The sequence below is a fragment of the Scardinius erythrophthalmus genome (assembly GCF_964197995.2).
Source record: "Scardinius erythrophthalmus genome assembly, chromosome: 9".
NCBI lineage: Eukaryota > Metazoa > Chordata > Actinopteri > Cypriniformes > Leuciscidae > Scardinius > Scardinius erythrophthalmus.
The window spans coordinates 15828350-15851443 of record NC_138229.1 but is presented as its reverse complement, the minus strand read 5'-3'; the positions used below and the strand labels follow the sequence as shown (position 1 = coordinate 15851443).

Below are 23094 nucleotides of genomic sequence, written 5' to 3'. Positions count from 1 at the left end.
ATGAGAAAACTGCATTAAAATGGAACAATCACTGTCTTCTCTAAGACCATCAGTAGCTAATTGGCCGAGCTCTCTTCAAAATTAGGAGAGAGTCAGTTCCATTATTTCTGGGAGTACACAGCTTAATCATAATTTTTTTTTAATTAAAATTATTTATTTATTTGTTTGTTTTTTAGTATGTTTCTGCATTATGTTGCACCACATAGATTTTGTGGGTCACACCTATGACTTTCATTTAGTGGACAAACAATGATAAGCAGTGAAGTAGTTTTGTTAAAATATTTGTAAAAGATTATGCTAAATCATTTTTTTTTCGCTTTTTTATCATTCTTTTATTGACGTTTTTTTAAAAAAAAATACTTTATTCTTTATATGAGGACAGTTGTACCACCCTGACATTTTTTACTTCATGCACACAGACAAAAAATCTTTTTTAACACATATATTAAAGTATGTTTATCATAGAAGAGGTGTATTAAAATGATTTTATGAAAAAAATAAATAAAAAAAAAATAAAAAGCATTATAATGCATAATGCATAAATAAATAGGACAAAAAATTTAGCTTCACAATGACTTTCAATGGGCTTGGAATTACACCCTTGTGTAGGTCTAAATGTTTTCCAGTTACATGAAAAGTCATATATTTAAAAAGCATTATGTTTCTATTAACTCAGAAGAGAAGTATTGCACTAAATTTAAACAAAAATGCGTTATGTACACATGGCCCATTGGCACCTAAGGCCCATGTGATATAGGACTCTCTTATTGTACTATTATAGTAACATATCTAATTATATTTTAAAGTTAAAGTTCTAAAGCAATTTTATTGGTCAATAAAATATAATGATACCATTGCAAAGCTTTTAAGGTGTCTACCTACTTTGTAGCCATGATTAAATTTAGCAATAGACCAAAAATGGCTGCAAACTGCGTTTTTCCAACATGAAAAGTTCCAGCTTGCGCTACTCCAAAAAAAATGGAGGCTCTCACTAAGTGCATAAATCACTGCATTACTGTTGTGTGTTCCAATTAATGTCAAGTCATGAATAGATTTTAAACGACTCCCAAAGGAGAAATACAGCCCATCACTGTAGCACACTACAGTACAAGAACCTTGCCATCAAGACCAATAAGCATAGCTACTCAGTGATGCAATGTTCTGGACCTTCCAGTGAAGCCACTGTCCACAGACTGCACCACTCCTTGCCAAAGAAATAATTTGGACCGATTCATCAAAGGCCTGCATTTAAAACAAATAGTGAAAGTGTGAGGACCTCGACCCCTGAGCCACCTTGCCCTAGCAGGGCTCCTGCTACCCATGAAGGGGCGAGAGGGCCAGGTGCCACCCTGCTCTACGCTGCCTGAAATGAGCTCTCTGGGGGTCAGTAGTATGGGATGAAATGCACCCTTATTCTCGCCTACTTGCATGTTTCCTATCTCCACCTGTGTGCTGTTCTCCTGCAGCTCAGGATTACTTTCCTATTTACACGGCCAGGAAAGAGGGCTGGAACCACAGCCAGACCAATGCAAAGTTCCTGAATGAGCAACACTGACACACAAATGAGTATACTGTATGCATATATCAAAAGCACACACAAACAACAACAAAAAATAAAAATAAGTTTTATTCACTACAGCTTTTTAGTGTTTTAAAAAAAAAAGAAGTTAACAAATCTAGGAAACATGACTGATTGGGGTTTTCTTAACACATGCACTTCTTTGACTATCATTGTGACTTCTCATGATCTGTATCATGCACAGCTTTAAATCACTATTTGCCTCTAAATGAGAGAACATCATGCAGCATAAAGATGTTTAATTTTTGTTTACTATATACATAAATACCATTTTACTCATTAACCATAATAGCTGTGATTTCATCAATCAACAAACACATCAATAATGTAAAAAAAGCTCTGAATACCACATCATGCCAAAAAAGAGATGCAATCAATGATAGTATGTATTAACTAACACGAACTAACAATGAGCTATACATTTGTTATATTTATTAATCATTGTTAACGTTAGTTAATAAAAATACAGCTGTTCATTGTTTGTTCGTTAGTTAACAGTGCATTAACTAATGTTAACAAATACAACTTTTGATTTTAATAATGCATTAGTAAATGTTGAAATTAACATCAAAAAGATTAATAAATGCTGTAGAAGTACAGTTCATTATTAGTTCATGTTAACCAATGTAGTTAACTACTGTTAACTAATATCATATAATATATCACATCATGCCTAACTAGCTTAACAGAGTTGCCTGGAAAACACTTTCATATTGAGCCATGTAAACATGTAATTTATACATGCAGCAATGCATGTTGGGAATATGAAAGTAACACTGTAAGCAGCAACAACGCTTAATGTAAGTTTTCCAGGCAACTCTGTTAGGTTAGCTGGGCAGGGCAGGATAGGATAGGATAGGATAGGATAGGATAGGATAGGACAGGACAGGACAGGACAGGACATGACATGACAGGACAGGACAGGACAGGACAGGATAGGATATGACTTGCTGGCCTAAAAGGACCTTAGGAATGCTCATAAGCACAATTAATAGTTGGATTTGTTTCCAGTGTACAAGAAGCACACAAGAAAGGTTCATGTCTACCGCAAATCTACTGTTATTGACTTACACTTATTATTATTTTAGAAAGAAAGGAAGCCCAAGGTCTCTCAGAAACAGACACATGCACTGAATGTAAGTGGGTCCAAAAACCCTCAGGTCTCACACTGTAGCCTAGTTCCCATCCTCACCTTGCAGGATCGCCGGGGCGTTACAGGAAAAGCTGCACTGCTTGCCGAATGTGGTGCCCCAGGGACATGAGAAGGAGGCAAAGTAGACATGTGACTGAGGGGGTGGGCCGCAGTCTACTGGCTGACAGCCCACTACACGGTCCCAAACTCCATGCACACATATCAGCTCCGCTTCCGTCTGAAGACAGGACGAAACAGACAGAAACACAACCACTTGTAAAGTCGTCGTTTATGACAGGTTCATTAGACAACATGACACAGCATCTTAGATCATTTGATGAGAAATGTTGAGTTCACAGACTTTGGAATCTCTGCAATGTGAGCACAATTTGAGACAATGACAATGTGAACATGATTTTAAGACGTTTATGTTCTCCACAGCTACGGAAATATTCTTGAAATCTATATAATCTGAATAAACTGAAAGCCGTGCATTCCTGCTCTCCACAATAATTTAATCACCTTAACAGGAACATGATGATTTGGAAAATGTAGGTCACAAGACTTACAAAAGTAGGCCACGACCTTCCTTTTAATGTTTGCAAACTGTTTCTTAATCCAAAAAAGTCAAGCTATTTAATAAACACTGTCTATATCTAATATCACCCCGAATTATCTTTGTTTGGACATGCACAGATATAAATGAGCGTCCAGTTATGGTGGACTTTCTGAATAAGGTGTTTACATCACCCGATTAAGCCAATGTTCCTAGAAATCTGAATAAGACAGCTGGCATTTGGCTGCATTAATCAAAATTTTGGGTCATGTAAACATGTTTACCTGAAGCTTACCTAACTGGAAAATGACCAATCCAACTAATATCAGAATATTCTTGTGCATGTCAACAGTGATTGTTGAGATCTCTTCTCTGCAGAAAACGTCTCAATTTGTTCTCATTTAATCTTACTGCTGTTTAGCAGAAACTAGACATCAAAGAGACCTCATTTGTTGAGAGAGAGAGAGAGAGAGAGAGAAATAGGCAGTTAACAATTCTTGTACACACTTGATAAGAAGGAAGGCCCTGGCCATGGAGAACAGTGAGGGTATAGCCACGATGACAAGAAACAGAGCAGTGTTTAGAGTCTAATACTGGAGTACAGCGGATTGAAGCGTGTTCAACGCTCAGAGGGCTGCATGACTCGGTACTGCACAGCCTACGCACACATCTGAGTGAGAAAAACACATATTAAACTTGATTATTATTGGCAGACATAGACAGAAATCATTTCCATTGTCAAACATGAAGGAATTTTTCTATTTTTACTTGTGTATGATGTATTTGTCTTTATGTCTCTGTGATGTATTATATCTTCTACTTTGTACCCTATCATTCAAACGTTTGGGACGAGTACGATTTTTTTTTTTATTTTTAAATAGAGTAATACTTTTATTAAGCAATGATGCATTACACTGATCAAAAGTGACAGTAAAAACATTTATAATGTTACAAAAGATTTCCATTTCAAATAAATGCTGTTATTTTTTAACTTTCTATTCATAAGATAATCTTTTAAAAAATGTATCCTGGTTTCAACAAAAAATATGGAGCAGAACAACTGTTTTCAACATTGACAATAATAAGAAATGCTACTTGAGCACAAAAAAAAAAAAAAAAAGAATGATTTCTGAAGGATCTTGTGACTACTTGAGTAATGGCTGCTGAAAATTTAGCTTTGCTATCACAAGAATAAATAACATGTAAAACTAAATATTAAAATAGAAAACAGCTATCTAAAATTATATTAGTATTTCACAATATTTTTGATATTATACCTGCATCCCAAGCATAAGAGACTTCATTCAAAAACATAAAAAAAAACCTTGCCGACCCAAACATTTGAACAGTATATATCGTGGAAACGTGCAAGTATGTATTTGTGCTTGTAAGTCGTGGGAGATCCCACCCTCAGCGCACCCAGTCAGGGCAAAGGCGCTGAAGTGACAAGATGTACGCAATGCAACCGCCAGCACCGCCACTTGAGAGGAGGAGAAGTTCAGCTGCACTGCTGAAGTCTGGTAGAACGGCACACTCAGGTTATGAGTCACATTCACCACTAGGGGGTTACGCTGACATGACAGCTCGTACGAACCTGTGGACAAGCACAGACAACATGTAAAAGTCACACAAACACTAAAATGCAAAGATTTTAAACTTTCCCAAACAAATGATATATTATATGTGTTACCAAGCATGTGTTTTTTTCCGGTGGTGTCACACAGTTCAATGGTCACTGTGTTCCTGCAATTTTCCCCATGCCAACTACCATCATAGGCGAGGTAGATAATAACAGAGGCTGCTACACCCGGTCGCTCAAATCCTACCTGCAAAAACAATGTATCAGTTTTAGTAATGCTTACTGTATATATTCAGTGGATATATGCCTCCTTGGCTAACATCATTTATTAACAGTGTGAGTGGGCATGGATGGCACATAGAAATATTAAAATATTCATATAAAATATAGAATAATTCTGAACATGCACTACCATTTCAAAGTTTGGGTTGGTAAGATTTTTTAATGTTTTGGAAAGAAGTCTCTTATGGTTACTAAGCCTGCATTTATTTGATCAAAACACAGTAAAAACAGTTATATTGTGAAATATTATTACAATTTAAAACTGTTTTCTGTTTTACTATATTTTAAATTGTAATTTATTCTTATGATGGTAAAGCTGAATTTCAATGTCACATGGTCCTTCAGAAATCATTCTAATATGCTGATTTTGGTGCTCAAAAAATGTTTAAAACAGTTGTGCTGCTTAAAGTCTGCATGAAACAGAGTTGTGATTGTCTTTTCTTCCCTATTGTGATGTATATCTGAGTGAACAGGATAAAATGTAGGGCAGGGCATTGGGAACTGATTGGATCATTTGATTGTTGTTGCTTGATATTGCTGCCTTCTCATGTGAGTGACAGGTCGTCCCACCCACGTGTCAAGAGAAGAGATGTTGCTGCAAGGAGGAGGGGACGTTATTTTGATTAAAGATTACGAGGGCACATGAATTAAAAGTTATATATACTGTATAAGTGCATGGATAAATCATTTATAATAAACAGTGCAATACTCTTGTACATTTTTTTAGGATTCTTTGATAAATAGAAAGAAAAGCATTTATTTGTAATAGAAATCTGTTGTAACATTATAAAAGTCTTTACTGTCACTTACTGTATAATCATTTTAACACAAAAACCGCCAGCAGGTAAAATCTACCCATGCACACTACACCTGTTTTGATATGGTTAAAAAAAACCGTATTATGTCACTGTATTATGCCACTGTCTTCAAAAAGTAATTTCTAGAGTCGTGAAATTATTATTTTTAGTCATCAACTATGTTTTTGTCCTGTTATTTTAAGCAGGGTATATTAATCACTGAATACAGGCTAAACGAGCCTGCAATGATGACAAGAATTAGAAGGAAATAAATACATATTTGGGTGGTGTAAAATTATCCATTGTGACTAAAACTGATTACCGCTATCTTAGAGGGTGAAAGGTGTTGCCTAGTAACATAAAATGTCAAAACATAAGTGGCGTGAAAATGACAACGCAAAAGTAAAGGCATTTTATAGGTAAATTTGACCTGCTGACACTTATAGGTATAAACTCCCCGTTTAATCTGGTTATAAATAGCAGGGGATTATAAATAACACAATTTCAGTAAAAGTCAATGACTGGGAGACTTGGATATTTTATTGAAAATCAGAGGTGTAATGTCCAAGTTCAGAAAGTAAAAGTCCTCCTCAGTATTTTGTTCCAATCACATGGATTTGCTAATTAGCACAGTTTTTCAGCCAGGAGATAGAACTAATTAGTGAAATCAGCTGGCTGAGTTCATGGGTGGAATGGTAGGACTTTTACTTTCTGACCCCTGGACTTTACACCTCTGTTGAAAATCTATGTACATTTGAAAAAACAGCCATGGCAAAATTTAACCCTGTGGCGGTTCTAGTGTTAATGCATCCTTGCAGAGTAAAAGTACTAATTTATTTGAAGAAAAAAAAAAAACATTATTCTTACTGAGCCCAAACTTTTAAATGGTAGCATACATAAAACTACTCAAATTAAAAGACCATTTGATTTCCTTTATTTTATAAAACATTATTCAACATTTACTGGAAACACTAAATATGCATTATTTATGGACAAGGTATAAAAAAGGCCTGATATAGACCTGATTATTTTGATACAATAATCAGTAAAAAGTCTGTACTCTAGCATTCGTACACTGAGCATGTGTGTGTACCTTTAGCCAGACAGACTGATCCTGAGTATAATAGCTGTTCAGATGGGCAGTACAGGGGCTCCATGCATCATGAGCCACTACTTCATTTATGTCAAAATACTGTGACTTGCACATCTGATAAGGAAAGCAAAAAAAGAAATGTAAAATATACAGTATATGATTTCATTCAGAACAGTCATAAGGTTAATTTGTAACAAGTGGTTAATTTGAGAAGTTGTTCAATAGGGTCAATGGATAAATCGTTCAAAACGGCGAATGACATCTAAACAAAGGGCTTAGCTCGAAGGGCAATATTTGTGTACCTGAGTGAGAACAGGCTCCCCGGTGACCCTAGAGGCAGGGCATCTCTGGTCCTGATGTGAGCCTGAGGCGGTGGACGCCCACTGATCAGTGAACCCCTGGGGAGTGAAAAAGCCACAGTCTTGGATGCTGGAACCTCTTTCAAACTCCTCGCACACTCCATCCCCTTCAAACACGTAGCACAAGCTCGGCTGACCTGAAAGAGACAGAAAAAGTAAGAGAGAGTGAGTGAACACAAACTCATCATAAGTAACAAGTAATGATTCCATTGCCAAGTTGTAATTGTGTTTTCATAGCAAGTCAGTGAGAATAGGCTTCACTTGTGTGCGAATTGAAAATAAAAGGAACGTGATTCCACTCAGACGATTAAATAAACAATCAAGACGTCGCATTGAAATGTGTGGATGATGTCATTACAAATGAATGAGTTATGACAGAAGTGCATGTGGAGGCAAAAGGAGAATTAGCATGTCATTAAAGTGAATTTGTTAGAGAGGGACACGTGTGAATGACATCAGAGTCTTGCATGAGCTCTTGTCTGAGAATGCTGCAAGGTAAGAGGAAGATGACTCATTGGTGGGAACAGCTTATCAAAGGCAAGGGGCTCAAAAGGGTTCTAACAACAAATTAAAAACACAAGCATTTGATTGGCCGCCATTGCTGAACAGCTGACCTAACCCACATGCCAATGCCAAAGGATTTACTCCTAAGCTTTCTTGATCTTTGCTCCCCAAATACGCTCGTGGAGATAATATATGAGAGCTCTTAATGTGGCATAAGAGTAAATATCGCAAAAAAAGCCATTCCTGAATGCCCTGAAAATGTGGTTACAAGCTACTATGAAAACATTGGGATGTTTGAGACATTGAGTCAGTCGCTGCTGCGTCTATGGTCATGTTTGAATTAGACACTTCTCATGCTTCACGCTCATAGAAAATGCAATTTCAGTCACGAAAACAACATTGACTAAATTGGTGAACAATTTGTTTGTTTTTTCCTGAGTCTTCCTGGATTTTCTCACTCTCACTCCAGTACATCATGAAAAAATGGCATACAGTTAGATGATATAATTGTTGTGAAGATCAGTTGCAGCCTACAACATGAACTTGCACCACTTTTGAACGTTCCCAATAGTGTGATGGCAAAAAACTATGAAAATATTGACTAAGAACATCTTCATTATATGAAATAGCACCAGTTGTGTTGCAGTAAATGACCTAAAATCCAGTTTGGACTGGATACTTTGAAGTCTGGAATTAATCTTTGAATATCTTGCCAAATATATTGCGTAAAGATACAAACCGAATGATCAGACATCACAGATTCTGCTGTCAAGGAAATTACTCATAATTCATATTGGGGAAGTGTTTTTTTTTCTACTTTTTCTTTTTTGGTCAGTGTTTTTTTCTACTTTTTCTTTTTTGGTCAGCCTTGAATTAAAAACAACAGTGATTTCTCGATAATCCACACCTCAGTAACATGAGAGGAAACGTGTTTTTTTTTTTATTGATCCTAGATTTTTATTCACATATTCATATACACATACTGTATACAGGATATTGAATATTATATGATGTCCCTTAACAACATCAACAAAATCATTAAGGATTTCTGTATTTTTCGATATAATATCCAACAATAAACTAAATATAATTTGCTTATACAGTTTCTGATCTACAGATTATACACGTACAGATTATAGATGAAGATTTTGGCAATGTTAAAAGAATAACGATTCTGTGCATCAGATGACAGTTAGTCTAGTGTTATAAGAATGGATTCAGGAATTTGTCATTGCTTTTTCATTTCATTCATAATGCTTTTCAGAAGGAATACTGCAAATGTAGAGGCATTTCGATTTTTTGGAATAGGTGCAAAAATAAAGACTCATTTGAAGACCTCCACATTTTCTCCTTAATTCAGTCTGAGAGAGAAAAACAGTAGCAGAAGAATCCGAATCTACAGGAGACATATTGTTTTGGCTTGGTTTGTTTTGTTTTGCGAGCTGGTTATGATTATTGGTTTATTATCCTGTGTGGACTTTTCTGGTGCTTCTGTTGTGGTGTTTACAGTCTGAGGGCCAGAGTTCTCAGTGGACAGTGAGAGTATTTGCTTTTGCGAGAGTGACTCACTATGACACTTGAAACCTGGTTCAAAATGGCATTTTTTTGAGCAGCCGTCTCCATCTAAGAGATTCCCGTCATCACAATCCTCAGTCCTGTGGGGGAAAGATATTGAAGCCAAGGGTTACAGTTATGAAATATGTGGAAGTTCTTTGGCCATGCTTCAAAACATGAAAGACTCAAACAAATACTCAAAAATATGAAACATTCTTTAAAAATGACTCAAGCACATAACATGCAAAGCCTCTGACAGACCCAGTAAGTTTATACTGACCCCTGTAGTGTGCCATCACCACAGAAATTTTCTCCATGAGTATAAACCAAGCCTGGGGAAAGTTCACTGAAAAAACCGTCCGACTCCACCTGGATCCTGTACAGGTACTGAACATCCCTCTGCACATCACTATAAGCAAACAAATGCAAACACATACAGAAACAGATACATAGTTAGTAAAGTAATGAGCAAGTGGTGAGAACATTAAACAGTTGAATGAATTAGTATGTGTGTGTGTGTGTGTGTGTGTGTGTGTGTGTGTGTGTGTGTGTGTGTGTGTGTGTGTGTGTGTGTGTGTGTGTGTGTGTGTGTGTGTGTGTGTGTGTGTGTGTGTGTGTGTGTGTGTGTGTGTGTGTGTGCGCGCACGCACATGTGTGTGTTTATATTGCTATTGCTCGAACGCACAGTATGGTTTTAAAACATGCAGCAGTAATACTTGATCTAAGCTATATTTATCCTCAGGGTGATCTCAAATCTAACCTTGTTAAAAATGGAAACGACCTTTTAATGTTGAGGGTATCACTGCATGTCCCACTGTGATGTACCTCAGGGTATTGATCTGATCTGATTCAATGACCCTATAAAAAGAGTCTCGCCATGATTGCCAAGGCTTGTTTGATTTCAGTCATTTTCCGGCTGGTGGTAAGAGGATGCCTAGCTAACTGAGCATTATCTACTTTCTCCAGTGGGTCTTATTACTCAACAAATTGCCCTTATTAATTATGGATCACTTCCAGGGACAGGGAAGGGGAGAGAGACTACTTAAAGCTATTGTTCTGAAGTCGCAAAGGGAGATCCAATGAAGGATGTGAAGTGATAAGATAAAGTCATATTTCTCTCTTCGTAGCACAGACAGTTATAGAGAGAGGCAGTTACCTAAAGCACAAGGTGCTGGTGCTGGTGAGATATAACATTTTATTTGTCAATTGTACAGTAGAATAGCCATTAGTCTCTTAAAACCTTTATCTCTGTGACTAAGGAGAGGAGAACTTAGCACACTTGAGCTTAAACGCATCAAATGTCTGTACACAAGTTCAAAAGTATTCCTCTATGATTCAACCCTGTTACCAAAGTTATTGTAAGAAATATTGATTTATTTTTTTTTAGTTTATGGAAAATAAAATAATAAACCACTATTTGAACTAACTTTTATATTTGTGTTAAAAATGTGTAAACCTGTAATATATACGTATATATATATATATATATATATATATATATATATATATATATATATATATATATATATATATATATATATATATATATATATATATATATAAGATCAAATGTTAAAAAAATAACATATGTCAATGTTCCAAAAAAAATCTATTTTCACAATTCAAAATATTTCAAATGAAAGCTTTTCTTTGTAAGTTTCAGATAGACAGACAGACAGACAGACAGACAGACAGACAGACAGACCCTTTCCAACCCACTTTCCCACAACACCATATTTAATCCCACTCCCATTTTCCCCTCTTCTCATTGTCACTCTTTTTGTCTCCCATGCCAAATGACAGGAATCTCTCAGGTCTCTCACTTACTGCACACTAACTACACTGAGTGCACTACTCCCTTCAGCCAGAGATTGGAGACAATTTTAGAGCAGCTACAAACAGCCATGGGCAGAGCCGGATTAACGCAAAGGCAAACTAGGCACGTGCCTAGGGCCCGATTGGCGGGATGGGGCCCAGACAGAGGGACAAAAAAAATAAATAAATAAAAATAAATAAATGTTCAAATGTCCTATCTACAATTTATTTCAAAATTTATTAAATAACTAAAAATAGTGACGATGTTTATCTAAACCATAGACTGTTACATTATATCACATTAACGCGAGGCGCCAGCCAGTTAAGTCCGAGGGGACGTCAGCGGCGGTCAGGGGCGGTCAACGAACGCATCCATCTTTCGTAATGCAGGTCATCGATTTTGGAGTGATTGCAATGTATTTTAAATATAAACTTGTGGGCTACTGTAGATCAGCGTCATTTCTGGAAAAATAATTCATCGCTTTGTTAGTCTACGAGTTTAAAAGAGCGCGAGCGTCATTAACGTGCCCAGACGCGACGCTTTGAATTTGCGCGTACAATGAATAACATCGCGTTGGGAGCTGACTAATAAAAAAGCTACAAAAGTAAAAGACAAGACGTTTGTATTCAAAGTTAAAAAACCAACACACTGCAACATTTTTAAATGTTTCAAATAAAAGATCTCATATCTATGGGTCTATCTTCTATATTCTGATGCTGATGATTAGATAATACCCTGACATCCTAGCCTATACGAATATTAGTTTAGAATTTTTTTTCTGCTCAGTAGCGATCGTATCTTTCTCTTCCACTTGATTTGTGTATAGCATATTTAAGGTAGCAATGCAATACATAATATCATATTACTGATATTAATAATATGACAATATCTGCAGTCAATATTGATTAAATGGGAGGGAAACATCCTGCCCATAACGTAGCTATGAAAACATTTATAAAAGCACGTTCATGTTCATCTACTGAAGTGCTATTCTGGAACTGTGAATAAACTGAATAAAACAGCAAAATAACAAGAAGAACAATAACATCTTCATTAAACAAAAAAGAGATTACCTTAGATAAAGTTTGATGTAGTAGGCTACCAGTAAAAAGTCTGGACCCATTACTATTTTTAATGTTTCTGAAAGAAGTTTCCTATTATGCTCTTCAAGCCTGCATTTATTGGATCAAAAATACAGAAAAACAGGAATATTCAGCAAGGATGTGTTAAATATATAAAAGTGATAGTGAAGACTTTTTTAAAACAACTTTTTAATAATCAAAAAATCCTGAAAAAAAGTATCACATGTTATAAAATAAATATTAAGCACCATTTCTAACATTTGATAATAAATCAGAATATTATAAAGTTTTCTGAAGGATCACGTGACACTAAATTCAGCTTTGCATCACAGAAATATATTTTAAAGTAAAATAGAAAACCATTATTTTAAATTGTAATAATATTTCACTATATTATTTTTCTGTATTTTTGATCAAATAAATCCAGGCTTGATGAGCATAAGAGACTTCTTTCAAAAACATTAAAAATAGTCATTTGTCCAAACTTGTGTACTGTGTAAGTAAAAATATACTAAATTTAAAATTAAATGTTGTATAAATAAAAAGGTTAGGAATCATATTTGTTTCAAGTGTTTTTTATTGGGGGTGGGGGGCCTCCAACATGAATTTTGCCTAGGGCCTCCAAATGTCTAGAACCGGCCCTGGCCATGGGTGTTTACTGTTTCTACGGGTAAAGCGGTCACATTTGGTTTATATTCTAGGGTTTCATTGTACCATTCTCATTGTACCCATATCTATCTATCTCTCTCTCTCTCTCTCTCTCTCTCTCTCTCTCTCTCTCTCTCTCTCTCTCTCTCTCTCTCTCTCTCTCTCTCTCTCTCTCTCTCTCTCTCTCTCTCTCTCTCTCTCTCTCTCTCTCTCTCTCTCTCTCTCTCTCTCTCTCTCTCTCTCTCTCTCTCTCTCTCTCTCTCTCTCTCTCTCTCTCTCTCTCTCTCTGTTACAATCTGTCTTTCTTTCCTTTCCCTATCCACATAGCTCAATTCCCAGTAGAGTTTGCATCTTTCGGAGCTTACAGGACTTGTGGAGGAAACTTTTCTGGATATGTTACATTCTCTGATCCACATGATTAATCTCTAGACATTTTGACCTATTGCAAGTACTTGAACAACAATCCAGTTCCCAGTTGATGAATTTCTATTGGAACAAGCATAATAAACTGTGACAGGAACAGAACAGAAATTGGCTATGCATTGATACTTGACTGGCTAATGAAATGGCTAATGATTTTTTTGAGTCGCTTCGAAAATGGTTGAACAATACTTAAACAGTGATACACTGAAGATACAATTCGATGACAGTTTTAGAAATGCAACATGATCAGCATTTATACTTAAGCCACACTTAAAAATAATACTCCCAGAAATACTGTAAATCAACCAGAAACACAATAAAAACATAATTTGAAAAAGCTTGACAGTATTACTAATGGCTCACCAATTTCAAATAAATATTTCAAAATATAGTCTTTACTTTATAATAGTGTGTACAAACAAAATAAAGTGCTATCATAAATCACACAGTCACACGTTCCTACCTGTCAGTGTACGTGGGCTGTCTGACGGTGACGGGACTCCGGTCCTCTCTGATTGGTGGCTCTCTGAGCACTCTGTAGAGAAGGGGATGGCATCCAGAACACAGGGGATTTTGGGGTCGCGAGGTCAGCAAAACAGCATCAATCTCAAGCTTCTTGTCAAAGGTGGAGATTTTAATGGCCTTGACCTTCTTACTAGTGTGTAAATGGAGTGTCAAAGGGATATCACAGAAAGCATGCTGGGGACCTGTGTTGACCGAATCGTCGTTCTCCATTATGAACATAATATTAGCAATTGATTTTTGATCTGTGGAAAAACAGAGGATTGGATTCAAATAAACCATTAATACACAGCTGGTCAGAAGTTTGGAGGCAGTAAGATTTTTTTGTTCTTCTATTTTTGAAAGAAGTTTCCTGTGCTCAACATTCATTTGATCAAAAATACAGTGAAATTATTAATATATTTTAAATTCCCAATTTATTCCTGTGATGGCAAAGCTGAATTTTCAGTAGCCATTACTCCAGTCTTCACTGTCACATGATCCTTCAGAAATCACAAGAAACATTTCTCAGTACTATAAATGTTAAAAACAGTTGTGTTGCTATTTTTGTGAAGGGAAAAATAGGATCTAGGATGATGAATAGAAATTTCAAAAGAACAACATTTACTTGAAATAGAAATTTTACTTGAAATAGATTTTAACAATTTTTTAGAAAATGTTTTGTACCAATGTAAACATAGAACTGACACTTCGAAGTAGAATTGGTTATTGATCGGAATAAAAGTATTGATTTCTTTCCAAAAAATAAAAATCTTACTGACCCCAAACAATAGGGTACAACGGGGTTAAAGGCACACATTAAGAAAATTGTGCTTTTCACTGCTCCCAGTGTATGATTGCAGAAATATATATATATATATGAGGCGGCAAGGTGGGCTTTTTAGCACACGCGATAAAAGGCTCACAAGCATGGGGCAAAATAGGCACAAATTAGTAATATAAATACTTTAGCTAAAAATATATGGTTTTAATAATGTCTAAGTTAATACTTGTTCAAAATAACCACTTTAGCAAAGTTTGTACTGTTTTCTGTTTAAAAATAATTCATTTTTATACACCCAACTTAATATATGATATTTGCCATCTGAATCTAACCATGGCATGTCAACAAATGGAAAAGTCAGCTAGCTTTTTATTATCATGTTAATAATTGTGCCTTTAGCCCAAACAGCAGGGGCATCTTTTACCCCAAAAATACCATACTTTTACATATTCTTCTGTTATTGAAAAACTGTTGCTGTTACAGTTAGCTTGAAGAAAACTGAAAATCATTAAGAAGACCTTGGTCTCAAAATATATTCAGTCATTTTAGATGATTATATCTTAAATCTAAAAACCATCAAATATTAGATTTAAAGTAGCACAGAATCAACTTTGTGCTTTTGCCCGCGAATGCATCAAGAATCAGCCAAAAATCCACGTGCATCTTGAAAAGTGGACGTTTTGGAAAGTGCTGCGGCAAGTTTTTGTGCCATCTAGTGGTTTGGAGGAAAAAAAAATCAAAGGCCCCTTTTACCCCGGTGCGCCTTGAGCCCCGTTATACCCTACTGTATATGTCCATAATGTCAGGTGTTTTATATGTTCAGACAGTACTAACTGGCTGAGGTGTAGGTGATCCAGACGGTCAAGCTGTCAGGGACAACCGGATGAAGGAAGTGCAATTCCAACACGCAACCCTCAGTCTGGGGGCATGGCGTGGTCATGTTGGGCTCATACAGGTTGACTTCAGGACTCCAGGCATGCATGCTGGGCTCACATGGCTGGTACACATCAGGGGCCCCTGCAAAAAAAACACATATGCAAACCTCATCCAAAGCAAAAAAGAAAATGCTCTAATTTGCCATCAAAAGTTAAGGATATTTTGGGCAAATGGGACATATACCTGGAAGGATGAGATAATTCATTGCAATAAAACTGGCATATTAGCCCTAAAACAGCATTTCCATAGCAATGCATTCAAAAACTTAGCAAAATAGTAAAATAGTTAGCAGCAAAAAACTGCTTTGCACAGTGCACTTACATGCACACTTAAATGCTGCCTCCATAGGCAGTTCACTAGGTTTTGGAACCTAGCAATTCTGTGTGTTTATTATGAACAACCATTTAATCTCTTGAATCTTCCATCTTGTTATGACAATTTTCACAAAAAGACAGGATGGGAGGCAAAGAGGAAGAAACCAAGTGAAAGAGAAAACAGAGAGAGAGTGTCTGGGAAAAACCACATGTCTTGGCAATGGATGTGAAGCACATTTCCCCAGACCTCAATCGACCGTAAGACCCAGGTGCAACTTGGCAAAGGAGACAGATTGGCTCCTTAATTGGGACAGACAAGACAGTTAATGTCCTCGGTGGCATGAAGAACAGAAGCAAGAAAGGGGAAAGTAATCCCAGGAGCCCTGGGGCAGCACTCACAAAAACACATTTGGGGACTTTACTGTGCCCACTGATAGCGACTTTTAATGCACACACGATCAATGCCACCGTGGTTCATACTGTATGTCAGTGTTCAGATATGGTGAATGCAGTAAACTACTGCAATCTGGCACAGTTTTCTGGGAATGTGCAGCATCGCACCACAACTGTGATCCAGGAACCTACCCTATCATTCAAAAGTTTGGGGTCGGTAAGATTTTTGTATGTTTTTCAAAGATTTGTTAATGTCCACTCACCAACCTTCTACAATGCAAGTAAATCATTCGCATATGCAACTATATTTCACACTAGGCGACTAAAAAATGTCTTTAATTAGCCAATGGCTAGTAAATTTCACAATTTTAGAGAGTTAGAGGCAAAAAATAAGTTTAACGCATATAGAGCCCTATCATACACCCGGCGCAAAGTGTTTTTTGCTAGTTTCAGCCTGACACAGTTATCATTTTCACGTCCTGCACCACGTTGTTTAATAGCAAATGCATTTGTGCGCCCATGGGCGTGCTGGTCTGAAAACAAGGTGTGTTCGGGCACAATGTTGGCGCGTTGCTATTTTGAGGCAACTGAAATAGACTGCAATATTTTTTTTTGTTATTTAAAGAGCGCGTTAGTAATGTGCAACTATAGGCGGGTCCACAACGCGCGTACACTCTGCTTATTACACACACAGGGATGCCCAGCAGCACACAAACTAGCTGTTGCTCACCAAGGCTGCATATATTTGATCAAAAATACAGTCAAAACAGTAAAATTGTGAAATATTATGACAATTTCTGCTTTATCATATTTTATAATGCAATTTATTCCTCTGATGGCAAAGCTGAATTTTCAGCATCATTACACGAAAAATAAATAAAGTTCAACAGGGCTGCATTTATTTGATCAAAATACAGTCAAAAAACAATAATATTGTGAAATATTATTATAATTTAATTTAAAAAAAAATTCTATTTAATTATAATTTGTAATGTAAATTATTCTGGTGATGGCAAAAGCTGAATTTTCAGCATCATTACACCAGTCTTCAGTGTCACATGATCCTTCAGAAAAGATTCTAAATATGCAGATTAGTTGTCCAAGAGACATTTCTTATTATTATCAATGTTGAAAACAGTTGTGCTGATTAATATTTTTTTGGAAACAATGATAATATTTCTGGATTCTTTGATGAATACAATGTTCAAAAGAACAGCATTTATTTGAAATAGAAATCTTTTGTAACGTTATCGATGTATTGACACCCTTCAATGACACCCTTGCTGAATAATTTCTTTTATAAAAAACTTACTGAACCTAAACATTTGAATGGTAGTATAATCAGCTCTTTATAAATAAATTAATAAATGTTAAACTTTATTAGGTAAAACCGAAAGTCCACACCAGAAAGCATAGTAAAATAGGTCAAAATTAGTAAAAATCAAAGGTTTAAAAAATGGCTGAAAGGTAAAAGCATGCTTGACTACATCACATGTCAGGTTATATGCTTGTATGAAAGAGCACAAATGTTACTATCAGGCCATGTGAACTCCCTGCCTCCAAAAGTTTTTACAATGATCGATTAAACTGCTCTCCCGGTCAAGAGAGAGACAGATAGACAGGCAGAAGCTTTGAGTCACAGAGCGCTCCTTTGCACCCAGCGTGGCCTCACATGTGTGGATGTGTACAGGGTAAACAGCAGCAGGCCGAGGCAAACCATAAAACTCAATTGGTCAGATAAACAGAGCGAGGGCCTCCACACACAGTAGAATTAATGACTGTATCAGATGTGGTGTAATGCTACCGCAGGGAGAAGCAATGCGGCAAGATCTGTGAGCATGTCATCCTTCCTTCTTTCAGCAACCTTAACCAGGTCTCTGTTCGCTCTGACTCAACCCTTATTTCTTAAAAAGCTGCCTTGTGGTACATACAGAGGCTACAGTACAGGTAAGCAGGGGCCAGTATCACAAGATGTGAGATCTGAGATCCAAGTATGATTTGTTGGTATTGAATTGGCCTGCGCTAATCAAATGATTGACCGTGGTATTACCATAAGCATTATTTCATACCACACAAACAGCGTCACATTGCTCTTAAAGTCTTTCTGACGTGATTAACTGACCGACAAAATAATTCACATTAGGTAGTCATCATGCACTTCATCATGTTTTTTAAAAATAAACCAAAAACAATAGGTTACCGTAATTTATTACAGACCTGAACCAATGGTAGTAAATATCATTCATCATTAATATCACAAAGATATTGTTTTCTTAGAGATATATATTTTTATTTTCAGATTTAAGGCTTCATTTCTCATCAATCTGTTTCTCAAAACAAGTCTCTGGGCCAAAAATCACTCTCCACTACCACCTAACTGGACGATTTTATGTTTGACCTCTCTCATGATACTGTGCTTTATGAAAACGACTACATACCAGGGGAGCATTTCCACATTTTGGGTGGACTTTTCAAAGCACAATCTTATCCGTGACACGTCAGTGAGTGGGCAGACCAGATGCTAAGAGATTTCTGATTAGAATAATCAGTAACATCTGTTAGGTGAGGAATGAAGTTGAAAAGCTGCACAGGATACACATCGCTTTTTATGACGGGCCGCTTCTGGACGCCACCCAATATTACCAAAACTTGATGCTGTGCCAAGGGTCTTTTTTTATTCATTGATGGCAAAAAGAGTGTTCTTTATCCTGGCAATTATGATTTAATGATTTATTCCCTAAATTTTTCCAGACTCGCACGCACCTGGCCTGCATGAGACTGAACGATCCACCTGAATGTGAATGCACAAGCTCAGAGAAAGAAGCCAGGGCTAAATTCTCTCTATCCTCATTAATCAAAGTGCAGGTATTGCTTTTAACATTGACGATCATTCGTGACATATTCAGTGGTGTGTTGAGGATCAAGCACACGTCCAACAGCATTTATGTCAGAGACAGCATTCAGTCATGCGCTCACCATCTTACAATTCATGACATATGCTTGTGGAAGAACTTTGTAGTATCCTGATATAATGCTATAATACAGCAGTTCCAGTCTGCTAATTTGATCGCCTGAACAGCATTTCAAGGGTGCTGATATACAGTCCAACAGCAATGGGACTTTTTTTCTACTGTTTGTATCATTCAGCTTGCCTGTATTTTGCATAAGCACTAAAGTATCTAGTATTATAATAAAGAATGACAGAGTACTAACCCACTGCTTCCTCTGGTGTCCAGTATCCAGTGGAATCACAGGCGTGAGGAGAAGTGGCCTCATGGGCGTACTGATGGAGCGCTCCGTTCTCATCACAGAGATGGCAGTTTATGTCACCCTCCCTACACAGCCACAGAGAATATCTTTTAAACAGTGGATGAAATATAAAGTCAGTGATATATACTGTATATATATATATATATATATATATATATATATATATATATATATATATATATATACTGTATATATATATATATATATATGTACTGTATATATATATATATATATATATATATATATATATATATATATATATAAAAAGGGGTGCGCAAAATATTATTTTTGCCCTGCTTTGTAGTGCCATGAATCACTTTATGTGCTTTTATTTAGCTATCTGATGATGAAAAAAAAAAGTTTTAAAGGCCTCCAAAACACATTTGGGATAGCAATGCAATCACATACAAAACATTACAAAAGCAAGTGTATATCCATCTATTTCCATGTGTTTTCACTTAATAGAATGAAAGTTGAAGTTGAAGTAGCTGCGGAATTGCAGCATATAACATCTGGTTAAACTGCATTGCTGGCTGTTAGTAAACAAAAAACCTTTGAGAATCCAAAAAATAATGTAACATGAATGCATGTTATTTGCTATATGTGCACGCCTTACTTTACCTGTGGACAAGTGGCCCACTGATTGGATACGGCCAATGAATTGAGACAGAATCTGATTCTTGACCAATAACCACTGGTGCAAGAGGAACAGGGGTGGGCTTTCTGCCTTGGACCCAGGCTTTGTAGACCAAATCAATATAGCAGTGCATTCGAGCTACTTGATTGGGTGTAAAATGGTTTGTACAGTCATCATCTGTAAAAAAAAAACTTTCACATTTGAATTTTTCCATTGTTTTATTCACATTAATTTGATAATTAATTAAGAAAAATCAAATTATGTTTGATCCTCATGTATACACTACTGTTCAAATGTTTGGGAAATTGCTCCTTTTATTCAGCAAAGATGCATTCAATTGTTTAAAAATTACAGGAAAGACATTTATGGTGTTAAAAAGATTTTTACTTCTACTTCTACTTGTCTTCAAACTTTCTATTAATCAAAAAATCATGAAAAAAAAAAAAAACATTTCATTAATCAGCACTAAACTACATCAGTTGAAAATGGTTGTGCTGAATAATGAATGTAAGAAATGTTTCTTGAACAGCAAATCAGAAGAACAATGTGACACTGAAGACCGGAGTAATGATGCTGAAAATTCAGCTTTTGCCATCACCAGAATAATTTACATTACAAATTATAATTAAATAGATTTTTTTTTTAATTAAATTAGAATAATATTTCACAATATTATCGTTTTTGACTGTATTTTTGATCAAATAAATGCAGCCCTGTTGAACTTTTTTATTTATTTTTTCGTACTGATACCAAACTTTTGAACGTGTATATACACTACGAACATGTATAACTTAAGTAAAACACTAACATCAATATTTTTAAAGTGAAACTGGTTCTTCTTGTTGGGCAAACAGAAGCAGAAAACTGATCGGGACTACCTGTGTAACTCATGTAGTTGTTGTACGGTGTGTTTTTGTACTGGGTAAGGCCACAAGTGTCATTGACTGGATCAGGGTCGTGACAAGCTTTCGATTTTGGCGTTGGCGCTGTATCGGCACACAGATCTCCAGTCTCCATGGATGCGGTGGTCTCTTGACAGGGGTCATCACATGACTCGCGTTCACTCACACCCTTAAACACATGGTACAGTCCCAAAATATGACCCATCTCATGGATCATGGTGTTGTTGTGTCCTTTGGTGCCAAAGTAGGAGGGGTTAAGAATCATTCCACCTGAAAAATGACACAAATGGACATCTCTGAAGTTGATGAAACAATATAAACTTTAACCTGAAAGAACATTGAGGTGTAGATTCTAAAGTTTAACTTTAATCTCAAAGCCAGAAGTCTGTGAGTATATCAAACTGACTTGTTCTGCATAAAACATTATGTAATCTAACCTGTAAACAGGACCACCGCAGCTAGGATTACCAGAAAGAACAGTAGAATGTTCTAACCACTTTCAGAACATTACAATGTATTTAAGATCCAACACCTGCTGAATGGTACCACATTGGCATCTGTTTTTATATCCAAATAATGTAATATATATCTTAAAACAATGTGACATTTATAACTGCTTAAAATCCATGCAGATGTTCAGCTGTTTAAGAGCAAACATGAAATGACATTGAGAGAATAATTTGCATATTTTTTGTTATATAGCACTTTTATACATTTTATTAGGTTTTAAAGCAAAAAAAAAAAAAAAAAAAAAGGAATTTGTTTACTAATTAAAAACAGAGGTTGGTTTATGTGGCCCTGAGAAAAGCTTTCTCTTCTAGATTTGTGCTCCACCACAGACAGACCATTTACAGCGAATATCCAAGATCAGAGAGAATGACCTTTTTATTTAGGAAATATCCATGTTTTATGGGAGTTCAGCCAAACGTTCAGAGCTTGGCTAGACACGTCTGACAGACACAGATCGTTTACAGTTATACCACAAGATCAGCAGTTCATGCTATGGTCTGATTTCACTTAAAGCATTCAGAGCAGTAGTTTGACCTTGTTCCTCAATAGACATCAAGGTACTCTCGCAAATAAGCTCATGATTTATGTGGAATTAAACCAGGGCAGGCTGTTGCTCAAACCCATACCATAAACCCGAGCCCCCTAATTTATGAGAAACTAATCTCGCATTTAACCTCCATGCAAGTCCACCGAAACATTTGTGGACAAAAATTGTCTTGCACCAAAGACAGTAAATCAAAAGCAGAGGTGGATTATGGGAATAGCAAGAATGGAGCCATATCTCTGAGTGATTAAAAGCAGCGTGGTCAGTCGTTCATGAATTTATGCTACCTTTCATGTCTCAGACCACCTCTGGAATCTGTTTTATTCATCCAAGATGAATAAAAAACAAAACTAACTTTTTAAAAAATTTTTACTCAACACTCTGGTCAATCGTTTTTATGAACATTTCATAATTCATTTTTCCTTCTTAACATGACCTACCATGGTTATTGGGATACAATAACCGTGGCTCTGTTTAAAGCATGACAGGGTGATCAGGACCCCAATGACCCCTTCCTGAAGAGGTTTATTTTGTAATTACAACAGGCTGTCGGGACAATCCTGTTTATTACATGGCTACTACCACAATAAGAAAATAATAGTGCAATTATTCAATTTAACGGTCACAAGTTTTTGACAAATAAGTATCCAGTCAAGTAATCAAGATAATCATGAAATAATAATAGAATACCAATATAACATTTGGGGGATTAAAATAAATATTTAAGGTACTGTATATAAAATACATAAATAAAATATAAAATCAAATTAATTGTATTAATATGCGAATCACCTGTCATACACTTTACTATAAGTTTATATGCCACATACCAACAAACAATGTTTTTACAGCATTTATTAATCTTGGTCTTATACCTTTTTATTTGTACATTTAGGCTA

At 36.1% G+C, this 23094-nt stretch overlaps 1 protein-coding gene across 1 annotated transcript in view; it reads right to left on the bottom strand.

The window, feature by feature from the left end:
* Positions 1-23094, bottom strand: part of pappa2 (pappalysin 2) — a 58481-nt gene that overhangs the window by 19079 nt on the left and 16308 nt on the right. The window contains exons 4-16 of the mRNA XM_081374036.1: positions 21118-21411; positions 20224-20416; positions 19546-19667; positions 15524-15706; positions 13868-14171; positions 9716-9844; positions 9451-9536; positions 7321-7514; positions 7019-7132; positions 4958-5093; positions 4687-4861; positions 3775-3937; positions 2772-2949 (exon numbers count right to left, since the gene is read on the bottom strand). Of these exons, the coding sequence (XP_081230162.1) occupies positions 2772-2949; positions 3775-3937; positions 4687-4861; positions 4958-5093; positions 7019-7132; positions 7321-7514; positions 9451-9536; positions 9716-9844; positions 13868-14171; positions 15524-15706; positions 19546-19667; positions 20224-20416; positions 21118-21411 (2271 nt within the window). The remainder of the gene's footprint in view (positions 1-2771; positions 2950-3774; positions 3938-4686; positions 4862-4957; positions 5094-7018; positions 7133-7320; positions 7515-9450; positions 9537-9715; positions 9845-13867; positions 14172-15523; positions 15707-19545; positions 19668-20223; positions 20417-21117; positions 21412-23094) is intronic.